General features: G+C 39.4%; 1 protein-coding gene across 9 annotated transcripts in view; it reads right to left on the minus strand.

Moving 5' to 3' along the window:
* Positions 1–17165, minus strand: part of raraa (retinoic acid receptor, alpha a) — a 181907-nt gene that overhangs the window by 2604 nt on the left and 162138 nt on the right. For 8 of the 9 annotated variants that reach the window (XM_028475405.1, XM_028475406.1, XM_028475403.1 and 5 more), the window contains 4 exons: positions 9806–9947; positions 2220–2380; positions 1954–2130; positions 54–258 (listed from right to left, as the gene is read on the minus strand). In XM_028475405.1, coding sequence (XP_028331206.1) covers positions 54–258; positions 1954–2130; positions 2220–2380; positions 9806–9947 — 685 coding nt within the window. The remainder of the gene's footprint in view (positions 1–53; positions 259–1953; positions 2131–2219; positions 2381–9805; positions 9948–17165) is intronic. The other variant, XM_028475402.1, reaches the window with a different exon arrangement.

Raw genomic sequence — 17165 nt, forward strand, 5'->3', positions numbered from 1 at the left:
GAAACGTTAAAAGCTAGAATATACATTTTTTAATTAATTAAATTGTGTCGTACCTCCGCACAGCAAACAGATGGCGCTGAGGAGCCCCGTTTCAGCGTCATCCATTTCCAGAGGAAGGAGCTGGTTGGCGAAAGCGAACACGAGGTCGGTGAGGGGTCCAAACCCAGCGTTGTGCATCTGTGTTCGGTTTAGCGTGAGCCCGTCTGAGAACGTCATGGTGTCCTGCTCTGGGGTGTAGCGCGTACAGATCCGCAGTATCTGCAGAGGAAGAGAGCACAGGTGAAAACCATGGAACAAAATCTAGGCCAGTGGTTCTCAAACTTGAGTACTAGGAACTATAGGGGTCTTCGAGCCATAGCTTTGGGGTCCATGAAGTAAATTTGGAAAACAAACCTATTATTCATGTGTTATCATTACAAAAGTGTATAACTACATATGGGGACCAATGCATCCATAAAAAAAACAAACTTGAACATGTGACCACCCAAAAAGTTAAAAAAAAGGTACATTTGCTCATCATAAAGTACAGAGTAAAACGTTATATAGTAATTTGGGGTTAGCAAATTTTTTAGTATATTCTAGCGGTGGCTATTTCTAGGTCTATAAAATTGTGCAAAAAAGTACTTACATTTCTTTTCAAATAAATATGCAAATATTTTGTTTATTGGTAATACATTAAACACATTTCATGTTATATACTACACTAGTACGTACATGTACTTTAAATTCATTTCTACTACAAAGTATTAAATAATAAAGATGAGGCATTCTAAGAATAGATCATTTCTATGGCAATTAAGACCACAAATGGCACTTAATTATATATAATTAATTGTATAATAGTCCTTAAAAAAATGTTTCATCCCTCTAAGGCACATGTGTCAAACTCAAGGCCTGGGGGCCAAATTCGGCCCTTCAGAGCATTTGATTCGGCCCGCCGCAGAAACATGAATCGTTGTGTGAAAACAATTCAGTTGTAAAGTGCTGTTGAATGAAGTCCAAATTTTTCCCAAAACCTGCAATTTTTCTCAAATTATTCCACAAAATCTCCCCATATAAATAAATCACAGGACATTTACTGTAAGTATCTGTTACTTATTGGTTAGATGTTGTTGGTGCCTTCCATACTTTATGTCTAATTTATAACTGGAAGTGTAAACTGGGACACATTAATGTTGAAATTGTTCAGTTTTCCCACTTATGATCAAACTCAGTAGTCTGCAACCTGTGGCTCTGGAGCCTCATGTGGCTCTTTGACTCTTTCGCAATGGCTCCCTATAGGTTAAAAAAAAAAAAAAAAATGAAATAAATAATTATTTTCTTACAGAGGGTATTAATGATGAATGATTTTGACACCAAATAAAATCACGATATAAGATTTGTAACCCTAAAAATAAATCACATGGTGCCACCTTTCTACTTCACCTCCTGAAACATCAATAGACCATTAACTTTCCCTGCGCCTGTGGTTAACCTTAAGTTTTGAATCCCTGGTAAGATAACTAATGTACATTTTATGTATGTGTGGGGGACAGATGAATTTAACTGCCAACATGGAAAGAAATGAGCAATTAGTACTGTATGTGTGGACTGACATTATGTGTTATCAAATTCAAGTTATTTTTTTGTAGCCTTTAAATACATTATCTAAAAAAAATGTTTTTTTTTACACAACATTATTTTATATAATTTTAACTGGATATAATTCAAAATACTATGTTGTCTTCATTAAAAAGGTTTTTTTTTTTGGCTCCGTAAGGACTTTAATCCAGGTGAGATTAGGCAAAATGGCTCTTTTGAGAGTCAAGGTTGCAGACCCCTGATCCAACTGGTCTGCATTTGGCCCCTGAACTAAAATGAGTTTGACACCCCTGCTCTAAGGGATCCCTGGGTCCAAAACATTTGAGAACCCCTAATCTATGCAATGTTTAGTGTTTTTAAAAGATTTCGTACCAGGATGTCCAGACAAGCTGATTTTAGGAGAGTGATCTGGTCTGCGATGGTAAGCGTTATAAATCCGGGCAACTGCTTGGCAAACTCCACTGTCTTGATGATGCACTTGGTAGAAAGCTCACTGAACTTGTCCCACAGGTCTACGTCCAGGGCTACACGTCGCTCTGAGCTGTTAGTCTGCGAACGTTCACATCAATTGGAAGGTAAATAAAAAGGCAGTGGATGACTTGAGTCAACATGTTGGACAAGGCAGGCGTGTCACTGACCGTAGTGTATTTGCCCAGCTGGCACAAAGAGGGGAAAGTCTCCTTGTGCGCCTTTCGAACCCTGTCGATCATCTGCTCCGTGTCGGGGCTCAGCACGTAGCTCTCAGTGCACTCCTGCTTCTTCTCGTCTTTTTTCTTCTTGTTCCTGTCATTCCTCACTGCTGCAAAGAGCACACAACACACAAAGGATTCACTCTGAGGACAAAACCTGTGATTCATTGTGTTTTTTTTTTTTTTTTCTTTTAAATCAATCAATAAAAATTTGCAGCTTTAATCTCAAATGCTGAGCTTGTAAATATAAGATTGCATGTGAGCGCACAGCCAGAATCCTGCACTGGATTTAAATTAGCACCTCAACACTATTCGGAGGTAAAGTAAGATGGAGATCAAAGCCAAAGTCATCTGCAGAAAAAAGACGTCTGAGGCAAAGAGCTGCCTCATCTTCTTTTATTTGACACTGTGTGATAAATGCTCTCAGACACCCTCTTCCAGGAAGGGCTATAATCATAGAGAAGGAGGAAAACCTTGAAATAATCCACTATCGCACTCCTCTAGGCGATCTGGAGGGGATGAGTATGCTTACCCCGAATGTTTAGCATTAAAATCCCATTATGAGCAGGAACCATTTTCCTCAGCCCATCCACTCAGAGCGGCTCAGTTGTTTAGCATTAGCAGCAACTGGGCTATGCTTGTGTGTGTGTGCGTGTGTGTGTGGGGGTGGGGGTGGACTGGGCGAGACGGGGCGCAGGTTGATGAATAGTGGTGGTGGATGGAGCTATCCATAAGGCTGACAAATTGCCACAGCTTTCATTAGGGGTCCCAGCTAATCTAATAACATAACATAATATGACAAATATCCTTTCTCTAATGGTTTTAAAAGGGCTCAGGCTGCAGAGCTCATACCAGCAAATAAAAGCCTTGCAGCATTTTTCTCTTCTTTATTCCCTCCCTCTCTCTCTCTGCTAGGTATACGTCACCTTCTTCTTCTTGCTTTACTCACTTAGCTTCCTTTTTATGTGCACCATCACTCTTTATTCCCCTTTTCAATAAAATATGCCTTTCCAAAAGTCCCTGAAGACACCTGCAGTTCCCTAACCACTGAGCTGAGATCAGGTTTTTCACATCCTAATCCTAACCTTGACCATTTAGGGCGAAGTGCTCGGGCTGATGGAGGATCAGTGTCTTTGACAGAGGGGGTCTGGACAGGGGCCAAGGAGGAAAGCACTGCTCTGTGTCGCTGCTCATTCATCAGCCTCCCTGCCTCAGAGAACATGAAGGGAAGGAGGAAGGGGAAGGGGAAAGGCCGGGGGGTGGGGGGAGAGTCTGGAAGTCTGATCCTGAATTATGTTATTGCCTAGCACTGATTACCCCCCAAAAAAGAGACGCACCAACAGACCCCTCCCGGTGTCTGTTGGTGCGAGTATGTACTAAAGCAAGTGTCTTCGTGGAAAACTTTCTAATAACCGCTTCTATTTCATGTCATCGTAAGCCAACATCCAATTAATTCACAAATAAAAGTGGGGCATCCCTTGTGCCCCGACATTACCCACGCTGACAAATCGGCAGCACAATCATAGGCCGCACAACACAATTTAATGAAGTCATTAAAGAACTATTAGGCACGACTGGCAATCTGTCATGGCAAATTGCCACATGCAATAACATAGGGGCGGAGGGGCTGAGGGGTAGTGAAATGAAAGAAATACTGCCTTCTGCACTGTTTTTTTTTTTTTTTTTTTTTTTCTCCGTGTGTGTGTGTGTGAAAAGATGTGTGTGTTACACACTTGCGCGCGTGTCCACATGGAGTGATGTATCTTTCAAAATGTGTTATGGGAATATGAATGCTAATGGGGGGGACTTGCATCCTGGATTGTTTGCAGTTACGCGCTTATTGCATTAAAGTGATTTACAATGGCTGCTGGTGTGTAACATACACAGTGTGATCATTCTGTGATCACGCACACACACACGCACTTAATCATTTGTTCTCATTGTAGATTTTAGCTGCACACATTAGACGATTTCAGTGCCACTGTGTGCATTGCATCTGTGTTTGTATGTGTGTGTGTTTGTGTGTACGAGACAGAGCGAGGTGTGTAGACGGGGATAATTCGTGTGAGGAAAATTAAAGCGCTGGCAGCTCGTCCATCACACAGATTAAATTCAATGGAAAGATAAAAATGTCAATGTTCCCGTGCTCCTGCTGCTCGCAGCGCAGAGCTGCCGACGACATTGATGAAACTTCCCCCCACTCTCTCTGTGTCCTCCAGTCTCTCTCCTCCCTCCCACTATTCCCTCCTCGCTCAACTCGGGATCCTCATTCTCACTCACAGCAGGTTCAATACACTTCCCTCTCACGGCCTTCATCTTTCTCTTTTATCCCACACTAGTATTTTTGTTTATTTTTTCCAGTTTTCCATAAATCTGTGCTTTTCTTTATCCTACTTTTAATCCTTTCCGCCATTGCTTTGCTGAATAACACCTTCCACAAGGAAAACGTTACATATTTTTGTAAAAAGGTTGCGTATACAAAAAGAACAACTTGCATTTTGAAGAAAAAGTGGCTCACATTTTAAAGTTAAGTTACAAAACTTATAACACGACAGTATAATAGGCTCACTTTAAAATAAGAAGACTTAATACTTAACTAACCAAGACTGGCGTAAGATCAGCGCTAAGGAACATTGGTACAATAGTCAAAATTATCATAATATAAATAGAGAAAATAGCTATATTTTTGTTAATTTATTTATTTATTTATTAATTTTGGCATACGAAGATCAACAATTTTATCAATCTAATTACAGGATTTATATTTCGGCAAATCTGCCCATCTCTGTCCATCAAATAAAATAATAGAAAATAAAAGATAGACAATCATGGCTTACCTGAGATAAGTGATGTAAAAAGTTATAAATCAATGACATGATGAGCTAATGGCATAATATAACATTGAAGCGCCAAGCCTTATAAAACAACAACAACAAAATAATATCTATATACAGGGGAGAAAAATATGTTTGGAAGAGGACACGCAGATAATACTAAAGGAAAAGGTTAAGGGTGTCACATTACATTGTAATAAAATATAGCATCTAATAAAAATGTTGTTTTTATTGGATTTATTTAGGTTATTTTTCAGGGTCTTCTAATCAGTTTATCTTATTTTATTGTATTTATTTTTATGTTTTATGGTAGAAATGAATGAAACCCTTTGGTTAATAATAAATGAATCAGTTTTTCTCATACCTACCGTTGCAGACGGTTTGACTAATATCACTTAATCAAGCCTTTTCCAACTTTCCACACCACAAAACAAAGTAACATAAGTATCTATGATACGTGGTAGGGCTGGGAGGTATGACCAAAAATGTATATCACGGTATTTTTCAAAATTCGGTTTCACGGTATGTGACAGTATTTTTTTTCATGCATAATCAGGTGTTCACAGCATTTTCTACTGGTTGAGAGAGAAATGACTGCAGTAGATTGACTTAGGATGGTCTCAGTGAATATTGTAGAATAATTCCACACTAATACAAGTTTGCAACAGCAGCGCAATGGCTCTTTGCTGCGTTAGCTTAGCTTTAGCATTAGCTTGATTTCTAGCTTTAAATGCTGCACACTCAGTGGTGTGGTGGCTTCTTATGGTGAATGTGGTAGCGTTTTGTTTGCAGCTCCACCAGAACTTATTTCCATGTTATAGGAATTACAAAGTGCGATCCTTTGCTCTCTTTTTTTTTTGTGTATTACTGCCGACATCCTAAGCTAACCTTGCCTCTGTGTCTGTGAGTGTTGTTCTCCTGGAGCAGAGGCATGCGCACGCAGGCACATGCTCACATGCAGCCTCAGAGCTTTCAATTGTGTCTTTCGGATCCATTTACACGTATGATTTACACCGTAACTAACACCAGAGCGCTACTGTTTACCTTCCTATTTAGAAAGGCAACGTTGAAAAGGACCCAGTCTGAAACGCAACGGTACGGAGGTAAATTAATAATATATATCATATACGTATCATATATATATATGATACGTATATCATATATACGTATATCATATTTGTTATGATATATACTATATCATAACAAAACAATATATTGGTATTCGGTATGAACCGGTATACCGCTTAGCCCTAATACGTGGCAATATCGTAACGGACCGATATTGGTATTGGCTGCAGTATCAGTATCGTATGAGAAGTAAAAGAGTTGCATCAGGACGCCACTAGCAAAGGTTATAAATATTGTACATTTGAAAGGACACCAACCAGCCGATGGTTTCCACTATTTTCAAACCTCATCCTTTGCTTGGACTTGATATCGACCCCTCCCTCTGATGCCATCTTGCTTGGCATTGCCACCTGGCAGCAGGCCTGGCCCTGTCGTCTGGAGCTGTCTACTATTAGACACAAGGTCACCTAACACACACACACACACACACCATCGCCACGTGCATGTGTGACAGGGCGTGTAAGGTGGAGCAGTCAGAGTGTGTATTTGCTCAAGCATTTTGGTTTGCATCACCTTGTCGGTACGTTTCTGAGAGTGGCTTTGACTTTGTTAAAAATAAGAGTGCATTTTCATAAATTGTGTGAACTCTCTCGTGTGTGTGTGTGTGTGTGTGTGTGTGTGTGAGTGCACAAAGAGTCCCTGCTGGCCACAGACGGCCGACTGGCCACCTTCTCCAGCCAAAGTCAACGCTGTGACCAACAATGTCAACACTCTGCACAAATTAATCCGACAAAAGCATCATTACAAACTGAAAGAAACCCATCAAAGTCGAGATGTAATCTACAAATCTATAAACACACACATACGCTCAAATATGAAATCTCCCTAACGTCTAAAGAAGGCAAAGTGGTTACAACCAGACACATCAACAAATGAGGATTGGTATAAAATTATTCATGACATCTACATTATGCAAAGACTTGACTTTTTCTGTTAAGGTGAAATCAGATAAATTCCAAAAATGGTGGACAAAACGGGTTGGGTACATTTGTCCTCAGAGACCAGACTTTAATTGATTACCCAACTATAGAATATAGTATTTACAGGACTATTAAATAGAGTTGTGAGTATATCTTTAGCTTTTTGTTTATGATCATTTATATAATTTTTTTTAATGTTTTTGGGTTCAGAAATGTATACATTTGTTTGAAGTGTTGAAGATAAGGGGAAGAGGAGTGGCTGACAGGTCAACTTGTGGAAGCACATCTTGAAGTAACATGTAAGATCTCCCTGTTTCAATTTGAGCTTTATTTTTTGAAATAATCTCCCTAAGATCTAACTCAGGGGTCTCCAACCTTTCTGAAACTGTGAGCTACTTCAAAGGTACTAAATAATCCAAAGTGCTACCGGTTTGATATACACTTAAAACCAGCAGTAACTTAGAAAAAGTAAGAAATGTTTCAACGTGCAACACTTTTTTCTTTCTTAATTCATGCAATTGTTTAATTTTCATTATATTTCAAAGGAAATCTTTATGTTCCCATTAACTAGCCATTAATAAACAACTTTTTAACTATTTGTAAAACATGACAATCTTGTTTTAAATTGAAATATTTTGTAATATTTTAGAAAAATCTACTTTGCAGCTTCTTTAACACAATCCTAACTTTAGACAAAAACTTATCAAGTGCAGCATGTACTTTATTAAAGCTCTGACTACATCTGTCACCTGTATTTATTTCTCTGAGTTTGAAGCCTGGAAAGTAAATCCAATTTTAGACAAAGGTCATTGGTTAATAGTGCTCTTGTCAGAAGAGGCCTGAGGGTACCTCTTATGGTTCATGCGGGCTACCTGGTGCCTGGGGGTACCATGTGGGTGACCCCCTGATTTAACTGCTTACAGCAGTGCCAGTTTACAAACACTAGATGGCGCTCCGTTGTCACTCCTCAGCTCTGCTTTGTGCTGAGTATCTGAGAGCACCCGAGTGTGTGGAAAAGCAGGCGGCTGTGATCTTCTAACCATGATTAATGGCCCCATTCAAAGGTAAGGAGCTCAGAGGATAACTTCTTTTACAGTGAGCCTCAGTGCTGCGGCACGGGGACCGTCCTCTGAACTCACCAGCCCCACAAAGACGACACGAACGCAGAGTAGACAAGACGGTTCAGTACATGTAGAAATAATTAAGTCTGTGCGTGGATAGGAGAAGGGACGATTTTGTACTTTTCAACTGTTTTCTGAAGCCATTATTGATGTGTCCAATAAACACTTTGGCCACGTTACATTATGTTTTTCCATTCAGAATTAATTAGTCCGAATTAAATTATTTGGAAACAAAGTGTTCTGCTTCATGTTTGCATAAATATAGTAATTCCGAATTGAAGTTTACATGGAAAACAGGTTTATTGGGCTTTATTCAATTCTGCTTTAGTTATGGGTGTTGGGAAGGGTTCTGATTGGACAAGGGGGCGTATCATGTTTATCGGGAAAAAACACACATCAAATCTTTATTTTAAGCTAAAAACATAAAAGATCACATATTAAGAACTATTTTCACTTTTATTTTGATTTTAGTTTTGAAGCGGAAACACGGTTTCACTTTGGTCAGCTGAGCAGGAGAAGGGAGATAGGATCTAATCACCGGTAAATAAAGCCCAGTAAAACTCAGGGAAACAATAACCAGGAATAAATATTTGCTCTCTGCTAAAGACAGTAGCTCTAACAACAGGTACCATGATAAACTTGGTGATATTACAGACTGTGAATGCAGGACGGGGACGCATTTACTCTGTTTCATTTGTGAACGTCTGCATGTTTATGTTTATGCTTCCGTCCATCCACTCTTTTCATTATATCCTTGTCTTTAAGGCTCTAATTAAAAAAATAGTCTCGGCTCTAGTCCGGGCCGCCATCTTGGATTGACAGGCCGAGCATGCGCAAAACGACCGGAATTAACTTAAAGCGGAATTAAATGTTTACAAGAAAGAGGAATTAAATTATTTGGAATTAAAATCGGAATAAACCAGCCACCTAATTTGGATCTAAGTTTAATTCGGGATTGAATTTGCATTCAGAATTAAGTGTTTACAAGGTCAGTTTAAAGAGGATTTAACTTTTATTCTGAATTAAAGGGGAATTAAAGCTCCCATGTATACGTGGCCTTTGTAACAAAACTAGAAAATAGGAAAAAGTGTGCATGAAATATAACAGTGTGTGTCACATCATGGAGTGGAGGTAAACACCCTACTGGCTCTGTGGTCACACCTCAACCAATTACTTTATCAAGTCTGCCCGTCCGTGCAAGTGTGTGCGAGTGTGTTTGTGCTAGAGTGTGTATGTGTGTGTGTGTGTGTGTGTGTGAGTGTGATCACACAACCCCCAGGGTGCAATGATGAGAGCAGACGCCTGCTCTTTCACTCTCAGCAGGTGAGAACATATTCATCACAGAGGCCTGCCAAGCCTGGCGACACCCTGGCTGTCACTACCGTCTGCGTCGCGCTTTCAGCGTTCCTCTGATAATAAACATCGATTCCCGAAGAAGCCACGATACACTCCGGTTTCAGATTAATGTAGAATTTCTGTAAATGTAAATTTGCGATGGACGACATTCGTGCGTGACAAACTTTCACACTCACATTCCTTTGACATCCCGACTTCCAGGCACTTCTGCAACCGACAGTACTGGCAACGATTGCGGGTGACTTTGTTGATGATGCAGTTCTTCTCCCGGTGACAAGTGTACACCATGTTTTTCTGGATGCTTCTCCGAAAGAAACCCTGCATGGCAAAGAGACACACAAACATAGCAGTGAGAATAACACTGAGGAGACGTGCATGAGTCAAACACACAGAGCTTGTCAACAGGAGGAAAAACAGGCTGGAAAGGGATTTATTATTAAAGCATATGAAGCTGAACATTTGGCACTGGTTTCTGTTGCCTATCCACAAATTACAGATTTATCTTTCCTTTCTTTTTATCATTTCAGTGTTTGGAAAAAAAAACAGATTTTAGGGAAGCACATGAAAGCTGTTCAACACTACTAGATGTGGTGTTTTTAGGTGTTTTGAGAGAATGCACAGGGTTACTAGAGGTCGCATAATCATGGCCCGGTTAAGATAGTAAGATATTAGCTTTCATATCCAGGTCAACAGACAGTGCAAACCATCAAATACACAAAAATAAAATACCTTAGTTTAAGGTTATTAAGCAGGTATAAAGGTTTATTATGGTTTAGTGTAGTTATCGGACAAAGACGAAGAAAGCCTATGTGGAAAATATAAAGATAATAAGATGTTTTAACTGAAATAGATGATATAAAGAATTTTTTCTAATCTGATTTAAAAGTTTCACAATTGTCTTTATAGTCAAACTATTAGAAAGAGTAAACTTCCCAAGATTAAAAAATGCCACAGGTGATTAATAATCTAATATCTCCAAGATGAACAAAACTGGCTGAAATTTTGTAACCTTGTATTCATAGTTTTCATCCTTTTTTGAAAGAAATCTTAGAGTTGGGACGATACCCTGAGCTCTCAATAAAATAACCGGTAATTAGATTGCGATAATGGCATAATATGACGTTTTTAGAAAGACACCACCCGTACCCTCGACTATAAATCTCGTGACAATTTAATATTGTGATATATGTGTCACCCAACCTATAATATCTATAAAAACATTCACGATCAATTGTGAAATTAAACTTTTACGCACTTAAAGGAAATTACCTTTGAAGGTTTATCAATTCATATTTCCCTTTAAATCAGCCAGTTTCTATTAAATCTATGATAACCTGCAGATTTGAAAAAGGGGTTAAATAATGCAAATCAGGCCCCAGTAGAGCTGGGCGATTTTGCTTTAAAAAAATAAAAAGTCAGATTTTTTGAAGAAAAACTTGATTTTTTTCCCCCAATGCACTTAAAAATGACTGCAGACATCAGATATATTGTTCTCAAGAGTTAACGTGCATAGAACAATCCCAAAATAAAAAAGTAAATGAGAATTTCAAGCTTTAACCCAGGTTTAAGCAAAAGTGCAACAGCAACTTCACAGTAGCTTCAATTTTCTGATTAAGAAATCAGATAACTACGTATTTTATAACATATAACATTACAATTAAAACATAAATAAACTCTTCCCTTAGCATCTCAGCATATTGCCTACTCAAAGGGTAAACGGCGGGCTCACATCGCGCTACGGTAACCCACAAGGACGGAACGCGAAAAAGTCCGAAAAAAAAAAAAAAAAAATGTATATATATTTTTTTTAAAAGTTGAATTTGCAAAATAAAAATAATTTTTATCTACGAATTACATATTTTTTTTGCCCAGCCCTAGGCCCCAGTGAGTGAACACCCAGCCAGCAGCGACGTGTAATACAGGCCAGTGACAGTATCGATGTGACACAGTGGGGTTTGTTTTGATGTGTGGGATCCCTAATGGGGGGTGAGGGGGTGAACAGGGTGGAGGGCTGGTATGCTGCTGGTGGTGGAGAAGCTGCCAGTGAGCCAGGCATCCCCTGCATTGGGGATTATCTCTGCTAGCCGACAGATGGTTTATGGACCTAAGCCCACAATTTGTCCTCTGCACATCATCAGCTTCTTCCACATCTCCTCTGTCCACCAGGCAGAGTGGAAGTGATTCAGGCTGACGATCGACAGAAAACAGGAAGCGTGCACAGTGTGTCACGTTTCTCTTCTGTTTATTACCAGTGTTTTTTTCGTGACCCTATGTGGGGTCGCCTGAAACTTCTAGTAATTGTTAAAAAAAACCCAAAACTGATAAAAATTATATTTTAAAATCTTCATATTCTTTTTTCAACTTAACACATTACACAATACATATCAAACAACTGTATTCTATACTTGAACTTCTTGAAATATCACTATGTGCACTAATCCTGGCTACTCGGTATTAGTAACACACTTTAATAACAATAAAAACTAATTCTATAAAGAAAGATTTAAAAAAAAGTCCCTAAGGGTTCGCCGAAAATGGGGTCGCGACCCGAAAAAGGGTTAGGAACCACTGCGTTATACCATCAGCATGGGCGCCGATGTTGATTACACACAATTGGCATTTCAGGAAGGTGAAGGTCTCCACATTTGACCTTCATAATGATGTTAAACATGATAACTTTTAGTGCAAACGTCCATTGTAACATTTATTTGAAAGACAAATAAATGAAAATAGTGTATTTTCATTAAAATGTGGATTTTCTTCTCACGGTTCTGGCAGCAGTGAGCCCCATAATGAAGAGATGAATTCTTCAGTTATTTCAGATCAATCTGTGTTCTTCATGCATGCGTGGATCATGCCCCCTTTGATCCGACAGTGCCCTGACCCTGACCCCAAGGTCGCCAGGGATTGACCCAGTCCCTCGTGACACCGCGAGCACTCAAGTGCTCAACCGTAGTGCTTTCTGATTGGCTGTAGCTCCAGGCTCGTGGGCGATTCCATTGTTGAAGACCTTCCCCCCTCTTCTCCTTCTTTTAGGAGTCATTGCTTCCTGCAGCCCTTAAGCCTCTTTTTGTATCACCGCTTAATCCACCCCGCGACAAGAGCCCTCAGCAGGGCTGTCAGCCACCCCGTGGTGCTCCGGGGAGATGAGAGCTACGGGACGAGGGAGTGGGGCACATTTGTGATGGCGTGCCATGCGCTCTTCTGTGCACAGCTGTCTACCTGGTGTGGGTTATAAGCCCCGTGAGTATATAAGCATGGCCTACTTTGCATGCGTGTGTGTGTGTGTGTGTGTGTGTGTGTGTGTGTGTGTGTGTGTGTGAGAGGTTGGAGAGTTCAGAGGGAAACACAGGAATCCTCTATTACGTGACTTTCACACTGGGGCCCAGATTAAGAGCGTTAGCATCCTCCTAGTGTTTTGGCACATGTGTGTAGTTACGTCCTCATCTCTATTACTCAGCAGCTATTGCAAAAGTCCAGACGTTAATTAAGACTTATGCCGGGTAAGAGAGCCATCAAAAAATACGCAGGGAATTCGGGACACTCATGCATGAAGCAGTAGTTAAGGGATTTCTGCAATAAGCTTGTCCTCTTTCCCATTACAGCGCGCACCATGAAGAGAGATCACCTGCTGCGTACTGGCATCCCTTCAAGTCAAAACCATAAACATGAGGGGGCGGGCATGCATATTTAATGCCCAAGTGTTAATATCTGCGGGGGGAAAGAAGTACAGCGGCAGTAAGTATGTGCAGGGGACAGAACTTAAAGAACAAACAAAGAAACTGTCTCTACTCTCTCTGCTCATCACTTCCCTCCATCTTCCCAGCCCCCAGGAAACGCCTTTGTAGTTTAGCAAGCAGCAGCAAAGCCGATGCGCTAACCCCCAACTTACCCCAGTCTCAGATGAGACATCATATACATTCACATGCCTGTTCTGCTGAATTATTGAGTGCGCTATGCCAAGTCATCTCCTCTGAAGTTTGAGATACAGTGAAGGCCTCATGAATTTTTTTCGCATTACCACCACAGCTATGGAGCCGCTTTGTGCATGCGGGAGTAGCAGCTACTAACTGGCTGTAGCTTTGTAGCTTCAGCTAGCAATAGAGTAGCTTCATCTACAACCAGCTAAAGAGTTTCAGTGCGGGGTTAGCTTGCATATTTGAAGCAGAGGAAGGAATAACCAGAGGTGCAAAGAGTATCGATAGATCCTACTCAAGTTCAAATAAGTCATACATAAAATACTCAAGTACAGGTAAAAAACAGCTGAATTAAATAGTACTCCAAGTAAATGTTACTAGTTACTTTCACCCTCCACGTTTATTTTTGGTAATAAATCTTGCCACGGTTCCCTTGCATACAGTAAACATCTCGTGTATAAACGTAGAAAGGAAGAGACCAAATCTTGCACAATTGAAACTTTCCACAAAGGCATCTGTATAAAATAAAAGGTTTGTCAAAATGTATAATTCTTTTTTAAAGAAAATAACACCAATGAATTAAATTTAAAAAAAAAACTCTCAGTATAGATATACAGTATCTATGAACTCTAAAACTGAGAAAATAACCATCATTCAATGCTGTTTTGGTGCCGTGCATTATTTTTAATCTGATTGGTCGGCTGTGACGTCACAATGTCGGTTGATCATTTTAAAACAAAAAATGTATAATTTGGTTGGGTGTAGAAATGTAACAAATTACTTTACTTAAGTACAAGTAAATTAACTAATTTAGAATTATACTCAAAAAAGTTAAAGTACCCATAAAAGCTACTCTGGGAAAAACCTTCTAGAAAAAGACAAGCAAGCACACACACGTCACATGTGTTTGTAGCCTAGCTGGTAGCCTAGCTAGTAACCTAGCTGGTAGCCTTGCTAGTAGCTTAGCTGGTAACCTAGTTTGTAGCCTAGCTGGTAATCTAGCTGGTAGCCTTGCTCGTAGCGTAGCTGGTAACCTAGCTTGTAGCCTAGCTAGTAGCCTAACTGGTAACCTAGTTTGTAACCTAGCTGGTAACCTAGCTGGTGACCTAGTTTGTAACCTAGCTGGTAGCCTAGCTAGTAGCTCAGCTGGTAGCCTAGCTAGTAGCCTAGCTGGTAACCTAGTTTGTAGCCTAGCTGGTAATCTAGCTGGTAGCCTAGCCAGTAGCGTAGCTGGTAACCTAGCTAGTAGCCTAACTAGTAGCCTAACTGGTAACCTAGTTTGTAGCCTAGCTGGTAACCTAGCTAGTAGCCTAGCAAGTAGCCTAGCTCGTAGCCTCGCTTGAATCACATGTGTGGATCTGAAGGTCAAAATGCTAATTTAACATGTTAAGTTATATTTATGTGATCTTGGAGGGTGTAGTAGCCTATTACATTCCTAAAAATGTGAAACACTGAAATACATTTTAATACTTTTTGAAATGATTTAAAAAAAGTGTTAATATTAAAGAAAACATATTATAATGTGATAATGTGATAATCATCAAACTGCTGCCTAACAAAGCTTCACTGACGTAGCCCGCACAGAAAACGTGTTAGATCTTAAAAGCAGGAGGGCTTGTTTTATTGATCACAAGCTGAGAAATAGTGGGAACCCCTGCTGTAGGACTGTTGCTTACTCTAATGATAATTTAAGTTTGGGGGCCACAGCTCCTGGTATAAAACCCAGACGTGCACTTCCTTCAACACCTCACACATTTTGACCTGCTTTTGGAGCACGCTAATGCTAAATTACTGTAACATAAAGAAAGAAAATTAACACATTTTATTTGTTGTCTTATTAAGAAACAATAAATGGAAATAAAACATTCATATCCCAGTTTAAGAATATCCCCTTTTAAGGTTAAAGTTTACGTCAATGTCTGATTGTAAAGACAGTGAAATAACTGTTGTTTTCCTATTTTTAAAATCATTATCACAGCACATGTGATACATAATATTGGAAAATTAGCAGAGTGAGAAGTGGCTACAATAAAGTTTCCCATGTAATATGTGATCTTGGTCTAGAAATGTTTTCATAATGCTGGTATAATTAAAAGAAAGTAGTGAGTATCACTTCAGCTTAGTGTCTATTACATTCAGGGTATTTCATTTTTTGCTGAAAATACCTTTGGGATAGAGGAAAATGAAAACCCACATCTCAGGCAGAGGCAGATTGGGAACCATTAAATCATTTTTTGGGGAATCATTAAAGTGAAATTAACACCTGCTTGATTTTTTTTTTTTCATAAATTTCCCACAAAGATATAATAATTCAGACTAATTTAATATAATTTGACCAGTAAATGTCAGATTACTATAAAGCAAGTGGCAACGAAAAATGCAGCTTGGGTGAGACTTGACACCAAGCACAGAGCAATCATATTTCTAGACACACGCAAGCCTCATTATTTTACTTATTGGCCCATTTAATCAGTGTCTATTAGACAACTGGGAGCGGCGTAAGGTGAAATCATTAAAAGCGAATTAAGACTCGAAATAGCTGCAGAGATGCTGTGCATTTTAAGCGATCAAAGTCGGTGCTTAATAAAGGTTAGACGCTCTGAGGGGAGAAGGGATGCCTAAACAGCTGTGGTCAGAAAAGCACAGGAGACGTACTTAACATAGTGGCTGCTCACTTAATCAAAACCAAGTGAACCCGGAGGACAGTCTGACCACGTGCATCATGCAGGAGGCAAATCTATGTGACAATTACACCATTGTGTTACCACAATTAAAGTAAAACAATGTTCTCAGAGGAACAGTTGCACAGCCTCGTTCCTCTTTTTTTTTTACCTCTTGTTTGAGGAAGACAATCACTTTGTTGAATCTGTATTCAGACGGAGACGGGCTGTATTTATTTTCTTCTCCTTATAATTAGTCTGTTAAGATAAACACGAACACTATTGTTTAGAGTGACACATTGTAGATAGATGTTTCTCATTAACTACTAATGCATTTAAGTAAATATTAACGCAAGAAATTGTGCAGGCAACATGTTTTTCTGATTTTCAAAGCAGCGTGAAGCAGCACAGGTTGTAACAAGTGACCTTTTCAAACAACCTGTGAATCCACTGTCAGATGTTTATTTAATGATTGCAATAGATTAAACCAAGTTGTGATTGCAACTGGGTAATGCTTTCAAGACGGCTTTGGGTATTTTATGTGCAAAATCTAAATGAATTAAACATTAGTGTAAGTGAAAAGAAGCAAGCGAGTCTGAAAATGGAAGGATGTTTGTACTTTGCTCTATTCTTCCTCCTTGCCTTCATTATTTACTCACCTGTTTCCCATAAAAATATCACGGAAATATGTGATATGGTCCTAAAAATATTATTTCGACAAAGTTTAAGGTGAATCAGCCTCACGTTTTGCAGGAAATCGACATATTTGTACATATTTCCACATTTTCTAGACATTCAATCACCGGTTTTCCAGTAAAAAATATTGTGTGTAAATGTGTGATATTGCCCCAAAACATGCATGTCATGTGAGGCATTTATGTGTTTTAAATAAAGAGGAAAAAATGGGACAGATTGTTTCCTCCGTTTCGGAACGTAAATTACATTTTTCTCATCCGTTT

Source organism: Gouania willdenowi, chromosome 19 (genome assembly GCF_900634775.1).
Source record: "Gouania willdenowi chromosome 19, fGouWil2.1, whole genome shotgun sequence".
Classification (NCBI taxonomy): domain Eukaryota; kingdom Metazoa; phylum Chordata; class Actinopteri; order Blenniiformes; family Gobiesocidae; genus Gouania; species Gouania willdenowi.